Source organism: Lucilia cuprina, chromosome 4 (assembly GCF_022045245.1).
Source record: "Lucilia cuprina isolate Lc7/37 chromosome 4, ASM2204524v1, whole genome shotgun sequence".
Classification (NCBI taxonomy): domain Eukaryota; kingdom Metazoa; phylum Arthropoda; class Insecta; order Diptera; family Calliphoridae; genus Lucilia; species Lucilia cuprina.
In genome coordinates, this window is record NC_060952.1 from 101,029,870 (window position 1) to 101,046,673 (window position 16,804).

Genomic DNA, 16,804 nt, shown 5'->3' on the forward strand with positions numbered 1-16,804 from the left:
TTTTATATATTTTTTCAACATTAATTATAATATTTTCCTTAAAAATATTTAAAATATCTTCAGCAAATACATACTAAACAATAGCTTGAATCAATGAAACATCCTTTTCGAATCATCGAATTTGTATTGGTCCAATTATTCGAAATTCTCGCATAAACACATGATATCCAAATGACCAGCTAATGTTAAAATCATGCATGTTTTATCTAAATCGAATCACTTCGTCATCACTTACGCCTCTGATTAAACGACATCTTTATCATGTAACTTTTTGCTTGGAATGTACAACTTTTTTTATTTTAAAACCAAACGGGATATTATATTGATAATAAATTTCGAATAAAACACAGCTTTTTTAAATTATGTATAATTTTTTATTTTTAAATTTTTCTTCAATAATTGGATTTTAAAATAACTTTTTATCAATTTTTTTTTTAAAATTCATAAAGCGTAAACCGTTAATAATGATAATATTATCTGTAATATGTATAATTATAATAATATTTGCTTAAATAGTTTTACTTAATTAATGTGATCAAATAAAAACAATGTGTCTATACACACATATTTTCATTAAAATTAAAACAATACACTATAAACATAATTATTCGAACTTTTATATACATACATACATACATACATACATACATACATACATACATACATACATACATACATACATACATACATACATACATACTTTGATTCGAATTAAAATGCAGAATATGGAGGAATATAAATCTTATGATATGTATGTACTGCGCTGAATTTTAATTGTTTGAAGTACTTAGTTAAAAACCGCTATAACTTTTGTGATCCTTGATCATTTAGACTCTCATTCTTAATTCATCTCCCAATTGCGATTTGTATTACATTAGCTGTACGTTCAACAGTTTGAATTGTCTACGAATTACGAATTACAAATCCGATAAAACAGTATGTATGTGAAATTGTCACACAAAATAAGGAAATATTGCATTTAAAAGTTTGCATTGGTATCTAAAACGAATTTCCTAATAATTGAAAATCGTTTTACAAAAAGTCCTTTCAAAACTAAATTTCTTTTCTTATTCGAACACTTGGAAAACTGAAATTAAAATATTATTCAAAGTATTTTATTAAAGATACATATTATATAAAATTTTGCCGAAAAACAATGAAAAAATAAAAAAATATATATACATATTCTTATTTCACCTAAATCCATTAGTTCACGTGTTTTCTTCGTCGAAGAAAATAATATAAGAAGTTTTCTGAACCATTTAGTTCCAAATGAACTATGTCTGTATATGTATACATTTAATTTATTCTTAAGATATAGCTGTCTTAGAAAAAAGTCTTAGTATAGAATTCTAATATTATAAATCTGTTCATCCAATATTATAATGTTATAGTGCATCGTGTTAACATTGAAAAAAGATTCGTGTGTAAAGATTCAATTTTATAGTGAAATGAAAATGCTGTTAATTTAAATCTGGTAGTAAAAATAGTTATTAATAATAGTATACGTACATACATAGCCCTAATTTGTAACTACAAAGTCTCATTAGCTACAATATCCGACACAGAATAGTGTGCCCTGATCCGACTTGTTCAAAACTTTCAGATAGATTTAATATCAATTATCCTCAATGGAGAACTTATACATTTGGTCATTCTCTACGTGACTGACAAAACTTAAATTTTCATAAGGTTAAGTATTTTTTGTTGTAACCTAAAACTTATAATGCCATTTACAATTTGATAAGTGTACATTTGTTTTAAGTTTAGAAATATACTTATGTTCATATGTATGTATGAATATTAAACTGTGTCATTTAAATCTGGTTTAATTGATTATTTATCGTAAGATTTAAGCAAATCAATATACAAAATATTAACAATAGTAGTTTTTCTCCAAACGAAATTTTTAGAGTTAGGCCAATCTTGGAGTAAACGATTCGTTTTTTTTTGTTTATTTTATAGACAAATTATTTAGTAAGCTAAAAATTAGCTTAGACTTAATAAATAATTTCATAGAAAATAGTAAAATGAAATCTATCTTTCGAAAATTTTTTACCCGAGTTCTTAGAGTTGTAACCTTTAGTTGTATATGGGCGATATGTATGCATGTGTGTATGTATATACAAATTAATTAAAACAAAGTAACAAGTTATAATAGAAAAGTTTAAAAAATCTAAAATGCAATAAGTTATAACATGTAAGTTTGGTTATAATCTGCTTGGGAGTAGAATAATGTATGTATATGTATATATTAGCCGCCGATCTAGCTCGAGCATTTCGGAAGAGTGGTTGAAATTTTGTTTTTTTACTTATATATTTTTTTTCCTTTTTCCTAATTTTTTATATTTTGTATGAAAAATTGGGAGAGGGAAATTTACTTTTTTCCCTCCCCCTTGTATCCGCGCTGTTATATATACATATATATATTAGAGACCTGTTTGAGTGACCTAAATTGGACTCAAATGAAAATAAAATTATATTTTTGTAAATCGTCATGATTTTGAGATTATTAAAGTTTTCGAACTTAACTTAAAACGAAAAAATTTCCGGACTTTAATTTTTTGGAACATAAGTTATGTTTTTTTTTGTTTTTTTGGTTCAAATGGTAGAACAAAATTTAATATTGTGATCAGTTTTATTCAAGAATGCCAAATTTTAGAGAATTCGTTTTATATTGTGATGTTATAAATTGTTCACCATTTATTACAGAAAGTCTACTTTAAACAAATAATAAATTCATCTGATTTGAAAACCGAGTTAAGTGCATAGCAGTGGATTACTAATGTGTATAGTAAATTCAGCCACTCATGAGGGCATATAGTGTGTATCCCCAGAAAAATAAAATTTATTTTATATTAAGATACCATATTTCAAAATTTGTGTCCTCATGTCAATATTTGGTTAGCTGGATCATATATATATATATTATATTTATATATACCCTTCATAAACAAATTTTAACTTTAAAAACGTTTGTTGTTTGTTTGGAACTTTGTATTTAAAGTTTCCATGAATGATATGCCATAAAAAATGTAATCAATTTATTAAAAATTCCAAGCACTCATTTTAATGGTTTTCACCCAAAAGTTAGAAAATAAAAAATGTATATATAACCCATTGTTAGGTTTTTTTTTACAAAGAAACAACGCAGTAAATAAATTTTAATATAATATTAATAAATTTGACATATTATCACACACAATTTAAAATTTTGATTATGGTTTGGTCAAATATATTGTATATTTTTTGATTTTCTTTTCAAATCGTTTTATATATATACCGTTCAATAAATAAATCATTACATATTAGTTAACTACATTAAAATTATTTTTATAAATTCTATTTTTAATATAAAAGGAGATTCACTTTTTTTAAATAAAAATTATATATTTTTTGCGCATAATCAAAGTATATTTTTTGCTGTGAAAAGTTGTGCAAAAAAGCTATCATTAACCCTTTAGATGTGATGATATTTTAAATGTTCAGATTTGAAAGTATTAAACGCTATATTACGAAAACCACGAAATTACCAGAATTTGTCATTATACAACTTATATATTGAACATTTAGTATTAAAATTTGTTTTTAAAAAATTGCATGTTTTTGCTTTTATGCATTTTTAGTGCGTTTAATTTTTTAAGTTTTTTTATAGAATCGTATACTAAAGTCAGATTTAAAATCTATTGACTAAAAAAAATCAAAATTTATTGACCTTAAGATATCATATTTATAAAACCACGAAAATTAATTATCCAAAACAGGATGTTTAAAATATAAACAGAATATAATTATGACCCAGAATTATAAAACGTTTGCCATCATTTTGAATGGGACTTTAGATTTTAATTTATATTTATTTGTCAATCTAAAAAGCATAATAATACATACATACATACTTATGTATCTGATATTCAATATCATCAAATCAAAGTGGTGTAGTATGAATTCATGATAAAAAGAAAGTGGTATTATTTTATTATATTCGGTATCTATGTATGTTTGTATATTCCAAGCAAGAATTTTGCATTTGTAAATTTTTCATTTCCTTAAATATAGAAACAGGTGGTAAAATTTTAAGATTCCCTTAATTTATGAAATTTGCTTTTAATTTGTTTTAATCGATCTTTTATTATTGAATATTATATTTGATATCGTATTTTAATCTCAGTAGATTTAAGGGGACAAAACTAAAGTTAGATATGGCTATTAATATGTTTGTGTTGTATGTAGTACAACATATGGTATGTATATACTATGTTTATAATACGTAATCTCCTAAAAATTGTCTAATAAATTAATGAATGTATGTAGTAAGTATATGTGATTAGAGAAGATTTCATTGTTTTTTAGTTTGTATTATATGGTAAATAGTTGTATGTTAGAGTAAGTTTTATATTCTTATATATATCTAGAATATCTGTTAAATAGAATGGTGTTATAAAATGTTATTGAGGAAATTATTTCCTAACCTGTAACGGAACAAAAGAAAAATTATAATAGAATAGATTTGTTATACATACATGTTTTATTATATATTTGTATATGTACATATGCTTTTATTTAGATACATTCATACATACATATACAATATTTATAATAAATACAACTTATAAACTTTTTACGATATGTTTAGAAAATTTAATAATAATTATACAAAATAATGATATGTATGGGAAATTGAGGTGAAATATAAACGAAGAATGTGATAATAGATTTGGTTAGTTATTTTAAGGAGAAAACACTCTTAAACTTCGTAATAGCGTAGCCAAAACATTGGCTAAACATTCGGCTTGTAAAGCCAACTGACCAGCCCCTAGAGGTCCCATTTGAACTCCAACTAATTCGCGAAATGATGAGGCGACATCGTGGACTTTTAGCACGATATTACGTGTTTGAAGAGGAGACGACGTATGTCGTGTCATATCTTGTGCCAATTCTGTTACCCGTCTTATGGCAGTAAGACATGAAGTCAGATGCTCCGGCAATGAAGACAGTGTCATGTCAGACATGGCAACGACTAAATATTTCGAGGCAGTTACTAATACTAATGTTTGTTCGGTTAATTCGTTGCGTGCTTTTTGAAACTTATCTTCATCGATGCTAGATCCACCGCCTGCAGATTGCGCTGCAGTACATTGTGCCGCAACTTGATCTAGTTTGACTAGTAACCCAGCCATTGCAACATCAGTTTTTACCAACAGAGCTTCCGGGTCTATAATATGACCATTTTTGATAATCAATTTATTGCTAGTGTTATTGAAACCTCTCGGTGAATTTAGACTTATGTGACTTTGGTTTATTGGGCTGGTGTTGTGGATTTTCCTTTGCATTTGGGGAGAAGATAATAGTGGATAAGGAGGAAGAGGATATCGTTGATCTCGGTATTCGCGATTACTTGCAACGGACTGCTGATTGATCTGTTGCTGCATAGGTAGTAAAGGCGGAGGTTGTGATGGTGGAGTTACTGTTAGGCTGTGTACAGCCGTGTTATTGGTTGGAAATACTCGTGGTTGCGTAGGTGGAGGCGAAGAGACATCAATTGCTCCGGGATAGTTCATAGGTAAAGGACTTTTTCTTAACATTGGTCTCGCAGTTATTGGAGGTAGTGGAGGTTTCTTTGGGGCTGAGGGACTCACCGTAGACTTCATATTTTGGCGTTCCTCCTGAGAAACTGCGCGTGGACTAGTACTGAATGATGTGCGTGGTGGCAGCATAGGTGGATTACTTTCGAAAACATCTGTCGGTAAACCATTTCTTTGCGGCAAGGGTGATGAAATTTGGTTAAGTTTTTTTGGTGAATAACGCTGCATTAGTTCGGCACTCTTTGGTGGTCTTACAGGCACTGTTTGTTCTGAGGATTGTGATCTAGGGGGTGGTTTAAGAGTTTCAACAATTTCTGCACATGCATCGGTGGTTTCTTCTTTTTTGGATTTGGGACAGCAGGAAAATTTACTTTTCCTTTCCACGGTGGCATATTCAATAATGTGATTCTTATTTTCAACTTTCTTTAAATCTTCATTAGGTTTTGGCGCCAATGGTGGCTTAGCAAATCTGTTAGTTGCAGATGAATTGCTGTATAAGCTCTCGTTAAACTCTAACTCTTCTTTTTTGGTAATGATATCAACTTCATCTAGATCGGGAGGCGGAGGTATTATAAATGACATTATCTCCTCCGGTGTTAATTCTTTAGCGGGGGTTGCCTTCTGTGTAGGCGGAGCCACAACCACTTTTTCCAAAAATTTGTCTAAATCATGCTCTTGTCTTACATCGTTTAATGTTTTCTTTGTAAAGTCACCAAATCCCTTTGGTGGTGCATTAAGTAAAGATAGAGCATCTAATTCATCTGGTGTTTGCGGGGGTGGTATGGCACGTAAGTCTATTAAATCCGTGTCGGTCTCAATGAAAGTATCTTCACGTATTTCAAAACCATAAATTTCGGATAATTTTTTAGCGGCGACGTCTGTGTCCTGATTGAAATCATCTACATTACTTATTTCCTTTAGTTGCTTTAGATATTCTTTCAGATTATAGTCTTTAGTTTCCATACCGAAATTACTACTGTCTGGACTGTGGAGCCCGAAACTTGAACGGTATGCTAAATTTTGTTTACGACTAGATTTGTCATTTGTATTCAGTAATGAAGGCCTTCGAGCAGTGGGTGAATTTGTGGGCGATGCTATGGATTCGGAATCACTTTCACTTTGTGAAAAATCTGTACCTAACGCTTGCAGGTTACTTAGCAACTGGCTAAAACCGTTTATTTTTCGTTCCGGCCTTGGACTTGATGTATCTACGAGTGTAGGTTTTTTCCGTCTGACTTCAATTGTATGCTCACCAATGGAATTTAAACCTTGCGTAATACCACTTAAATCATGATTTATTGTTTCCGCCAATAGAACCAATGAGTCACTGTGTTTCAACGAGCCCTGTTGTGGAGTTTCTTCGTTCGAAGATAATTTACTGCTGTTGAGACTGTCGCAATCGCTGTCAAATTCTATGACTGCACTCGAATTTATATTCGAGGAACTCAGAGCACTCGTTGGACTTTGCCAGGACACCACAGCTGAACTAGTATTTGTCAATCTAAAGTTCTGTACTAGTTCTCCTTGCTCATTCAAATACTGTTCAGAGTTTTCAACCATTTTTTGCATTTCCTGCACCCGCCTAAACACTTCCTCATTTTTGGCTTCCATTTTAGCCGTGTTGCTTAAGTTGTTATTAGCACGATCTCCACAATTGCTGCCACCACCGCTGCTATCACTCATTCCGGAATCTTTGGCTTCTTCTAAAAGTTCAGTTGCCATGACACTATGAATATCTAAGTCCATGACTGTTGAAGAGAGCAAAGGCAAATTTGAATGTAGATGAGAACATTCTGATATAATTAGTGTTTTGTTTGTCATACTCTCGGATTGCTCCTGTAGATGACCAGCTTCTTCACTGTGCTGTGATTTTAATTTGCTGGGGTGATACGGCGGTGGCATAAGGAAATTTATGCTATGAGCTCTGTTGTGAAACGGTAGTAAATAACTCCAAAATGCTGGTAGTACTGTGTGTTGAGCAAGGTATGATGGGGGATTGTCCTCATCAATTGTCTCTCGTTCTCGTGAGACTGGGAGAACTTTGCCTGCAATTAAATACATAGTTTTTATTGACATTCTTACTTTGGAAATTGTTCACTCACCCGTCAATAACCTATAATAGCCAGCTAAGCACAAGGAAAACTCACATGCATCTCGATCCTCCATAAAAAATTTTACGGAGCGATCCCCCTGCATATAAATAGTGACACTACATGTAATGTCATCTTCTCTCTGAACAATGATGTGACTAAAATCTTCTATAGCAGATATAGGTTGCGGCTTAAAATAAATTAAAAGTTTTTGAATTCGTTTTGAAAAAATGTACTCGAATAGAAAATACGTACGACTGAATTTCTGGCACTCGATATTTGACTTAAGCCAAACCGTGGGCTCACTAAAAGAACCCTCTCGACACCTTCTCTTTGGTTTGTGCTAAAGCACTTAGCCCCGTAACTAGGTAAGCTTGCAATAATGTCCAAGTAGTGCAATTTGGCCTGCAATTTATATGAAAACATATTCAAATATAATTTAAGATCAAGTTCATATAATAATATATATATAAAGCACCTGGAGTTGTGTTAACACTTTAGTTGATGAACCTGTCATCTCGGCATTCATTTTCAGAAAGTGTGAAATTAATCGTCTCAATTCTTTCCGTTTCATACCTTCAAAAAGTGAGCCCGGCACGAAACGTTCCAACCCGAATTCACGCCTGGAATAAAAAAGATTACTACTTTTAATACATGCACATTAGGATGTTGAAGTAATAAGGTGCTGATGTTCCCGTCGAAAATTAATGCTTGGTTTGTTTTAAGATTGCATTTTCATGCTATTACATACTTGATGAAGGTTTTATTTTTCGTTTTACGCTTTTAATGGTGTATCATCAATTTGCTGGTTCAGATATATTAGTTAGTTAGTTAGTTTGAAAGGAGGATGTATACACATCAAATCCGAAGAAATACACCTAGGCCTGTATCGGGCCTGTTGTGCGCTCATTAACCAGTGCCGCGGATGGGAATCGAACCCAACACCTCCGGTCTACCAGACTAGAACACTAACCACTAACCTAACGAAGGCCATTGTATATTTTTTTATTTATACATCGATTTACTTAATTTATTTAAGGGTGGCATTTACTGTTTAAGATAATCTAAATTATAAGTTTAAAGCCAGTTTAATCTAAATTGTCAACACTCGGTTACTTGGTTTAATTTGTATTATTTTTATATTCGAAAATTAGTTTTGAGTTTAAAATAATTCACTTTAAACTGATTACTAAGAAACTCGCATTTAGTTATGTAAACAACATTCAATATGTCATTTACAGCAAATATATTTTTTACAATTGTTTAGGTAGATAGGTATTTCTGTTAATTTTCTGTTATTTCAATAATCCAATGGATTCATAATGTGTTGTATATCAAACAAAAGTTTATTGGCATATATTGATATACATATACATATAATATCGGATAGAAAATAAGTTTTGAAAAGTCAAAATTTATAAAGAAATTGACGTCAGGAAAAAAACCTTGAGAAATGGTATCTCTAAAAACTAAATTATTATTTCAACGGTAATATCAGTAACTTGTATTTTGGTGACAATTGGGGACTTCTGGGCGTTTTTTTTTTTATCAATGAACTTACTCAACTACCTTCACCGTTAGCTTTGACGCCGACACATTATTTGCCAAAGCATGTTGGTGCATATGTAAAGCGGCTAATCGCAAAGCCACATCAGGTTGAAGCTCGGGAGCGAAACGTTCTTGAGTTACGTCATTGCAGCATTGTAGATACAAATAATCCAAAGAATTAAGATCCTTTTGAGCCAATTCCGCTGCAGAAATAGGCACGAAAGTGACACGAAACAAGCACCGTAATTTATGTGCTCCTGGACGAGAAGCAATCTATTGATAATAAAAATAATTAAAAAAAAATAACAATGGAAAAAGTTTTGCATTGACTACATTAAAGTATGAATAGAAACACAATTTAATAAATAAATTTAGAAACTTTAAAAAAATTCAAAATTTTTCAAAAAAAAATTTGTTTTTTTATATTTTGTTTTAATAAATGCAATTTTAGTAGTGAGTTTTTGTATGTATGTGTTAGATAAGGTCTGCAGTTTCTCGCTAATGCATTATATTCCTACGAAAATTCGTTGTACTTGACATTCTGTATATAATACAATACTAACTTTAGCTAACGATTCTTCGGGATCCAGTAATGTCAGCTTATTGCGTTTGAGGCTTTTAACATGTTCCAATACGAGACTAAATATTTCACCAGATACAAAACATAACTTGTCCAATAAAGAGGAAACCACATCCTGAATAAAACATTAAATAATTACAATTATTTTATTTATATAATTAGGTTGTTAGTATATTATTTACCTGTACAGTTGTAGTTGCATCATATTTAAAAGACTTGGTTTGACCATTTTCCAAAAATACCTTTAAAACATTCGCCATAGGTGGAACACAAATATCTCCCAGAGAAAAGGCAGAGGGCTGTATTAGCAATCATATGAGTAAAGATATACATTATTAAATAAACATAATTAACATACCGGAAATAACGGAGCTCCGTTAACGCAAACACTCTCAGCAAAACGTACTCGGCTTGGTCGAGTTTTTAGTTTTGCACGTTTTCCCGCCGACAATAAAGTCGATTTACGTCCCGGTATTACATTGTGTGCAGGTTGACATACTAATAAAGTTACTTGAGTCTCACAAGCTCTAACCAATTGTATTACACGATCTCTTGGAGCATCCTTTACATCTTCACCATTTACAGCTAATATCTGATCTCCAGGCTGAAGTTTATTCATACTCGGCCCATCTTCTGTAACAAATCGAACGATCACAGGCCGTTCACTGCCGGCAACAAAGCCAAATCCCATGGTAGAACTACGCTGTAAGACCACGACCCGAGGTTCTGGAGGGTTTTCATCCCACTTTATACATTCGGGCGCTTCATATGTTGAAGTTTTATTTATATGGCTACAAATAAAAATAACCAGATTATTCAAATGAACTCCATTTCTTAAAAAATCGCAAATTGATTTTAGCGTGATACTAACTTTATGAAATAAGAGCGACCTTTCGAATCTATGGCCCTTTCCCAACCATATGGCAACTCCTCCTGTTTACTCCAGTCCTCACAGGATGGCAACCATCCCGATGTTTGAGTTGTATGACTAAAAGAAACCACCAATAAAAGTATAAATAATCCTGTTTTATTTTCGGAATATGTATTTATTCTCTAAACACTTATTGAAAGATTGCTTTTACTAATTTTGAAACAAATTCATCCAACACGTCTTCTCACTGAGTCGACTAATTGTTCAAATACATGTATCTATGTATACAGATATTGCATAATGCATAAAATATTAATTAACTATGAATATATAAGCACTGTACTATATGTACATAATTTGTTCAAGGTATGTAATTGCTAATTATCATGGAATTAATTTGATCATACAGAGAAATAAACATTTAATAATGAACTCATTAAAAGCTCTTTGTTCTGATTGAATAACTGACAAATGAATGAAAGAAAACATTGGCTAAAACACAAACCTCTGCAATCACTAATATGTAAATTGATGTACTTGCACTATATTAGGCTAGTTCACATTTATATTTTATGCTCTAGATTTCAACGATAATAAGAAGGCAATGTAAATAACATGCACATAAGCTGACGATCTCCAAATAAAGGTGTTGTTTCATAATTTATGATAACAAAAACTTACATCTGTATGTATTATGTATTTATACATGTCACCATAATTAGTATTTTATTGTAAAAGTAAGAAAATATATTTAATTTATTTTATTAGACAAGAATTATTAACAATATATTATTATAAATAGAATAAAAGAACTAACTTTCTGCATAAATGCAATCTAAAACCTATATTTTTTGCTCTGTATAAAAACATACACCCTAATGAAACGAAAAAGTAAAAGCCATTAATAATCAACATCTAATATGATGAATGGCCACTGATTGTCCATGTTGGGGTGATAACGTTGATAACTAATTAAATTTCGACCTTTTCTATGTACCTTTATTCTCCGGGCACATCATACATAAATATGTGTACATGTATATCTTACAATAATTTGTATTCGGTTTCCGAATAATTTGGTCCATTAAATGGCATTTATAATAATTGAAATATTTTATTTGGAAATAATGTATAAACTTGATTTATTTCAATCGATTGTTTGAAGTTAAAAATGTTTCATAATAAAAGTTGTAGTTTTAATTTCAGACAGTTCTATCCTAATTAACATCGATTCTAACTAGTGCACTATTTTGAATAATTTCTTAATTTTTTTTAACATACTTGCAGTAATAGAGACGTCCTTCCTTGCCCAAATGGGCACTCCAACCTTCTTTAAGTTTTGTTTGTACAGCTTCTAATTGTCTATCAATATCTTCCCAATTTCCGGGGGAAGTCGAATTCATTGGAGTCAAAGCACCTGTGCTTGAGCTAATATTGCCATTTGCCAAGAATGTAACTTTGGGACCGTTTGTATAACGTCCAGCTGTTGCAGTTCCGGTTTCACTTTGACTTCCGGGGGAATTCGACAGTAACACGTTTCCTGTTGCGGCAATTGTACCATTGCTGGCCAATTCAATTGTATATGATTGATGGTTCGAAGGTGGTGTTGATAGTGTTGAATTAGGAGCAGAATATGAGTTTTTATACTGTTCGGAACCTGTAGTAGCCATAGGTGCAGGTGTTGAAACAGACTCTGGTGATGCGTAACCGCCATTTTCTGTGTTTTTACCGGAATTTATGTTCAACTGTGGTGATGATGTTCTTGTCGAAAATTGAGGCCGTCTTGTATTATTTACTGGATGTACATCGCTATTTGATCGCCCTGAAGGCAAAAGCATCATTAAAAAGCATTAGCTATAAAGACAAACAATAGCAAAGTACATTAAGAATTAGTCAGTATTTAATATTTTTCTACAAATTAATATATGATGAATCCGAATAATTAACAAATTTTCTAATTAAAATGAGAGCACACAAATTTTACAATTTTAAAATATGTGCTGGGTATTGTAAAACGTTTTTTTGTAAACATCAAAATAAATTTGTGTGTATAAGCGTAAGACAAGACAAGTAAAATAATTTACTATGTAGAACACTTGTTGTGTTCCAGTTGCTTAAAGTGGTAACTTTTCATTCGAACAAGAGGACTTGACCATGCATCTCGTTTTAAAACACGTTTAGCAATCACCAAACAATGTTGCCACTTTCCTATGCAATTGTATTACAATTTTACATTTTTTTACCTCATAATCTACGCTTACAATTTACAATTGTAATACCTCGTAAATTCTTTTATGATAATTTTAAAATTGATTTGCAAAATTAAAATTGATTTTTCTTTGTACTAAAGACGTGATGCAAAAATTTTGTAAATTTTATGTAGTAAATTATATGGATTGATTAGGTAGATATTGCGAAAGAAAAAAATTCTTCTTCTATAGTGCCGTTTATCTAAAAACCATTTTGCTTTCAGACAACTATAGCGCCATATGATTTTGCGATAATATTAGTGTCAAATAATAGCTTTATTTTTGTGTTATGCCAAAATCAGGTGCGCATTAAAATATTTAAGGATCTACAATTTTACAACCTAAATACCGATTTCATAACCTCAAAAATAAATTCACATATATGCAAAATTTTTAGCAATTTAAACAAATTAACTATGAATTCATACATAAGAATGAAATATAATTAAAATTATGTTTTCAAATGCGGCGAAAATTTTTTTTGCAAAATTAAACAAATATTAATACTGAAAAAGCTACTTCAAATGCCTATATTTTTCAAACCGACAGAGATATTAACTTAGTTCCAATGCATTGAAAATTATCTTTATTTTTAGGACAATTTTTTCGAATTTTTTTATTTGCAAGTTTTTGGAAAGAAATTGCAAAAAATAAAAATTAAAATAATTCATCAGCATAAACTCATAATACTTTCACGTTTTAAAAAATAACTAAAACTATGTAAAATTTAATTTCATAGTTTTAGAGATGAAACCTAGTATTTTGTAGCTTAATAATTTTTTTAAATTTATATAAAAAAATCTAATATGTAATCAAATTTATTGTAAAATGCGTAACACAAAGAAAACAAACCAATTTTTGGTATACCAATTAAAAAATATGAAATGTGCAAAATATATGCAATAATTTCCCAGCGAAAAAGGAACTTCCAAAGAAGCGAAAAAAAAGTAGAATTTACTCCATGGAAGAATTGAAAAAGACCTGAAGAAGTGATGATTTTAACACAGGCTTGTCATAGGAGAGATGTTCTTTTATTCGCTATAGTTGAAGTCATTCTTAGAAAGTAATTTTGATGTTCTTTTTTTGGAAGTTATCAGGAGGTTAAATTGTCGCACTATATATATCTTTTCACTTCTTTGGAAGTCAATAAACACCACTTCCACAGAAGGTAAACAAATTCATTTAGTGCTACTTTTTAAGTGGTGATAAATGTTATTCTTTTGGAAGTACTTCGTTTTATTTTTGCTCTGTATAATAATAATTGAAGTTTTATTTTAAATATTATTACAATTTCTATATTTTTTTAATATGTATCTAAAATTTTTATTTTGTTAAATTTTTGCTACTTGTTGAAATCTATAAAGGGTCACGTCAACAACAAATCAATGTGATAGTAAAGTGTTTCCCAACATACGCTCCGTTAGTGCATATAGCTTTCGCAATAAATATTTTTCACTTTTGGTGAAAACTCTAATCGTTGTTCATGATATAGGAACTACATACATGCATATGTTTGAATATGTATAAATACATAAGTTCATGTTTTTGTACTGTTTGGCGCGAAAGATTTTTAAGTGTATCATATAAAAAAGATTGTGAATCACTGCTTTAGTCCAACTGAATGACAACATAGAAGACATATGTTGCATATAAGGAATTCCTTGAAATAAATATTAATATGGTTACGAAATAACGTTACTTTGTAGAGGAACTGCTAGTTGTTAGTTGGTTGGTTGGTTAGTGGTTTCATCAGTTGTTTACTTTTCTTGGGTGCTTATTGCAATAGATTCGAATTGTTTAAATAACACTAAAGAAACTCAACAAAGACAACATTTATAATTAGAGAGACTGTCATGCTATTTCGTTTATTGAATCCATCAGGCAGTCAGTCAGCCAATTATTTTTTTTTTCCTCTTTTCGTCTTAAGCATTAAAAATGTGTCAATATTTCACTTTTTATAGTATTAAGAAAACCAGTTAAATTTTTCAATGCTATAATAAAATAATAAATCGTTTTGTTGTAAACGAATTTTAAATTTATTTTGTATCTAGAACAAAATGCATACATAGTACATACATGCAGAGAAAAAATATAGTTCGACATAGTAACTTCAACTTTACTAAATTCACTGTACCAATATGTTACATCTATTTCTTCATAAACCATAATGTATTGTTTTTTGAACATTGTTACCACAATCATGTTTTTTCTTTGCGTGTACACACATATGTGCATACGTATGTAGTTATGTACGTTAATATGTATGTACATTTTTAGCCTCGAATTTAAAATTATTGTTAAACCTTTATGTACATACATTTATTTTTGTAGATTTAGATCTTTATGTGTACATTTATTTACATATTCTCTTATATACATACGTCCTTGACCCAATGTTTTAAAAAATATTGCTGCGGGCTCCTTTGAAAGAAAAGAGTGCAACTTCTTAGATATTTTTATTCGTAAAATGTATTTTTTTAATATTTAATAAACATTATTTCCTTAAATAGCTACTTATTCATTTTAACGTATTTAAAACATGTATTTAAAACAAAAAAGATACATAAATCCGTAAAATTAAATCATAAATGTGAATTAAAGTATTTTTTCTGTTTTTTTATTTAATTTTTTTTAGTAGTGAAACGCAAAAAGGTCACTATCTAAATATGTATGTGTGTACATAAATGGTCAGGCGTGACCAAACATTTATTCTCACATAAAAGTTATGAACATTAAATATGATTTAAGTTTCATTCCGGGCGGTTTAGTTGCAATAGAACTTTATTAACCATTTTTAAAAGGCTTCGCACAAAAAAAAGATCATATAACAAGTTTTATTGAATTATTTTAAAAATTTGGATCTGTAATCAAATTAATATAAATAAAGGAATTACACACAGTTAACATAATAACCTAAAACTAAAATTATTTAACTCACTTCACAGAAGCTTAAAAAAATTACTTTTTACTGGTATATAGTCGATTCGTCCATCTATATTTTTTTATTTGTTTTGTTGAAATATTTTCAAATAAAATCTAGGTTTAAAATAATTATTAAAGTAAATATAACAAAAGTTGCTCCATATTCCTAGGAATTTTAAAAGAATCAATAGAACTATTTTCTAAAAAATTGTATACGGAGATTAAAAATAATTCCAAACTTAAATTAATTTCGCAAATAATGCTTTGTTGAAATGGTAAAAATTTAATTTTTAAAAGAGAAACTTTTTCTTTGCGAATAAAAATAAAAAACAGCACAAAGTAGCTTTACATAATCTATAACAAATTTGGCTCATTTAAAGTTATTGCCAATCAAACTAAAAATAATTTTTATAGAAAGTTTAAAATAAAAACAATTTGTCACTTACAGTACATCCATTATTTGTTGATAATTGATCCCCTTTAATTGTTTTGGTATTGGAATGTCTTCATTTTCTTTGTAACAAACTTAATAAAACACCAAATATACATACATGCATACATGTACATATAAGTATGTGTAGAAATGAGTTTTTATGTACATACATAGATTACTTGGTGCTCTTAGACGTGATTTTTCAAAATGTCACGCACGTTCCATCGTATAAATAGACAATGGACAGTCATGATATTGAAACTAATAAAGTAAATTCGTTAGACGAAAAATGTATTGTTAAAGTGTCGAAAGTTTTCAAGTTCCAAACTGACCAAATCGATATAGATGACATTGACCTCAAACTCTGACAAAATATTCTAGATAATCTGATATTTCTTCTATTTATAACACCTTCCTTTAAATAAAAAATTTTAATACAACTTGAAAAATTTAAAACAGTTTTTCTAATAATAGTTATTTGTTCGTCTTTGACGCATCTTAAGAGAGATTTAATTTTCAATTAAAA

At 29.8% G+C, this 16,804-nt stretch overlaps 1 protein-coding gene across 5 annotated transcripts in view; it reads right to left on the bottom strand.

Moving 5' to 3' along the window:
- Positions 1-3,293: 3,293 nt before the first annotated feature.
- The window catches only part of LOC111674523, a 33,385-nt gene continuing 19,874 nt past the window's right edge, over positions 3,294-16,804 (bottom strand). For 3 of the 5 annotated variants that reach the window (XM_023435143.2, XM_046947777.1, XM_046947776.1), the window contains exons 3-12: positions 11,956-12,528; positions 10,675-10,791; positions 10,162-10,594; positions 9,986-10,102; positions 9,787-9,918; positions 9,237-9,496; positions 8,154-8,298; positions 7,931-8,080; positions 7,688-7,865; positions 4,540-7,630 (exon numbers count right to left, since the gene is read on the bottom strand). In XM_023435143.2, coding sequence (XP_023290911.2) covers positions 4,731-7,630; positions 7,688-7,865; positions 7,931-8,080; positions 8,154-8,298; positions 9,237-9,496; positions 9,787-9,918; positions 9,986-10,102; positions 10,162-10,594; positions 10,675-10,791; positions 11,956-12,515 — 4,992 coding nt within the window. In that variant the 5' untranslated portion in view covers positions 12,516-12,528 and the 3' untranslated portion in view covers positions 4,540-4,730. Of the gene's footprint in view, positions 4,473-4,539; positions 7,631-7,687; positions 7,866-7,930; positions 8,081-8,153; positions 8,299-9,236; positions 9,497-9,786; positions 9,919-9,985; positions 10,103-10,161; positions 10,595-10,674; positions 10,792-11,955; positions 12,529-16,804 lie in introns of those variants that run through there. The other 2 variants (XM_046947779.1, XM_046947778.1) reach the window with 2 other exon arrangements.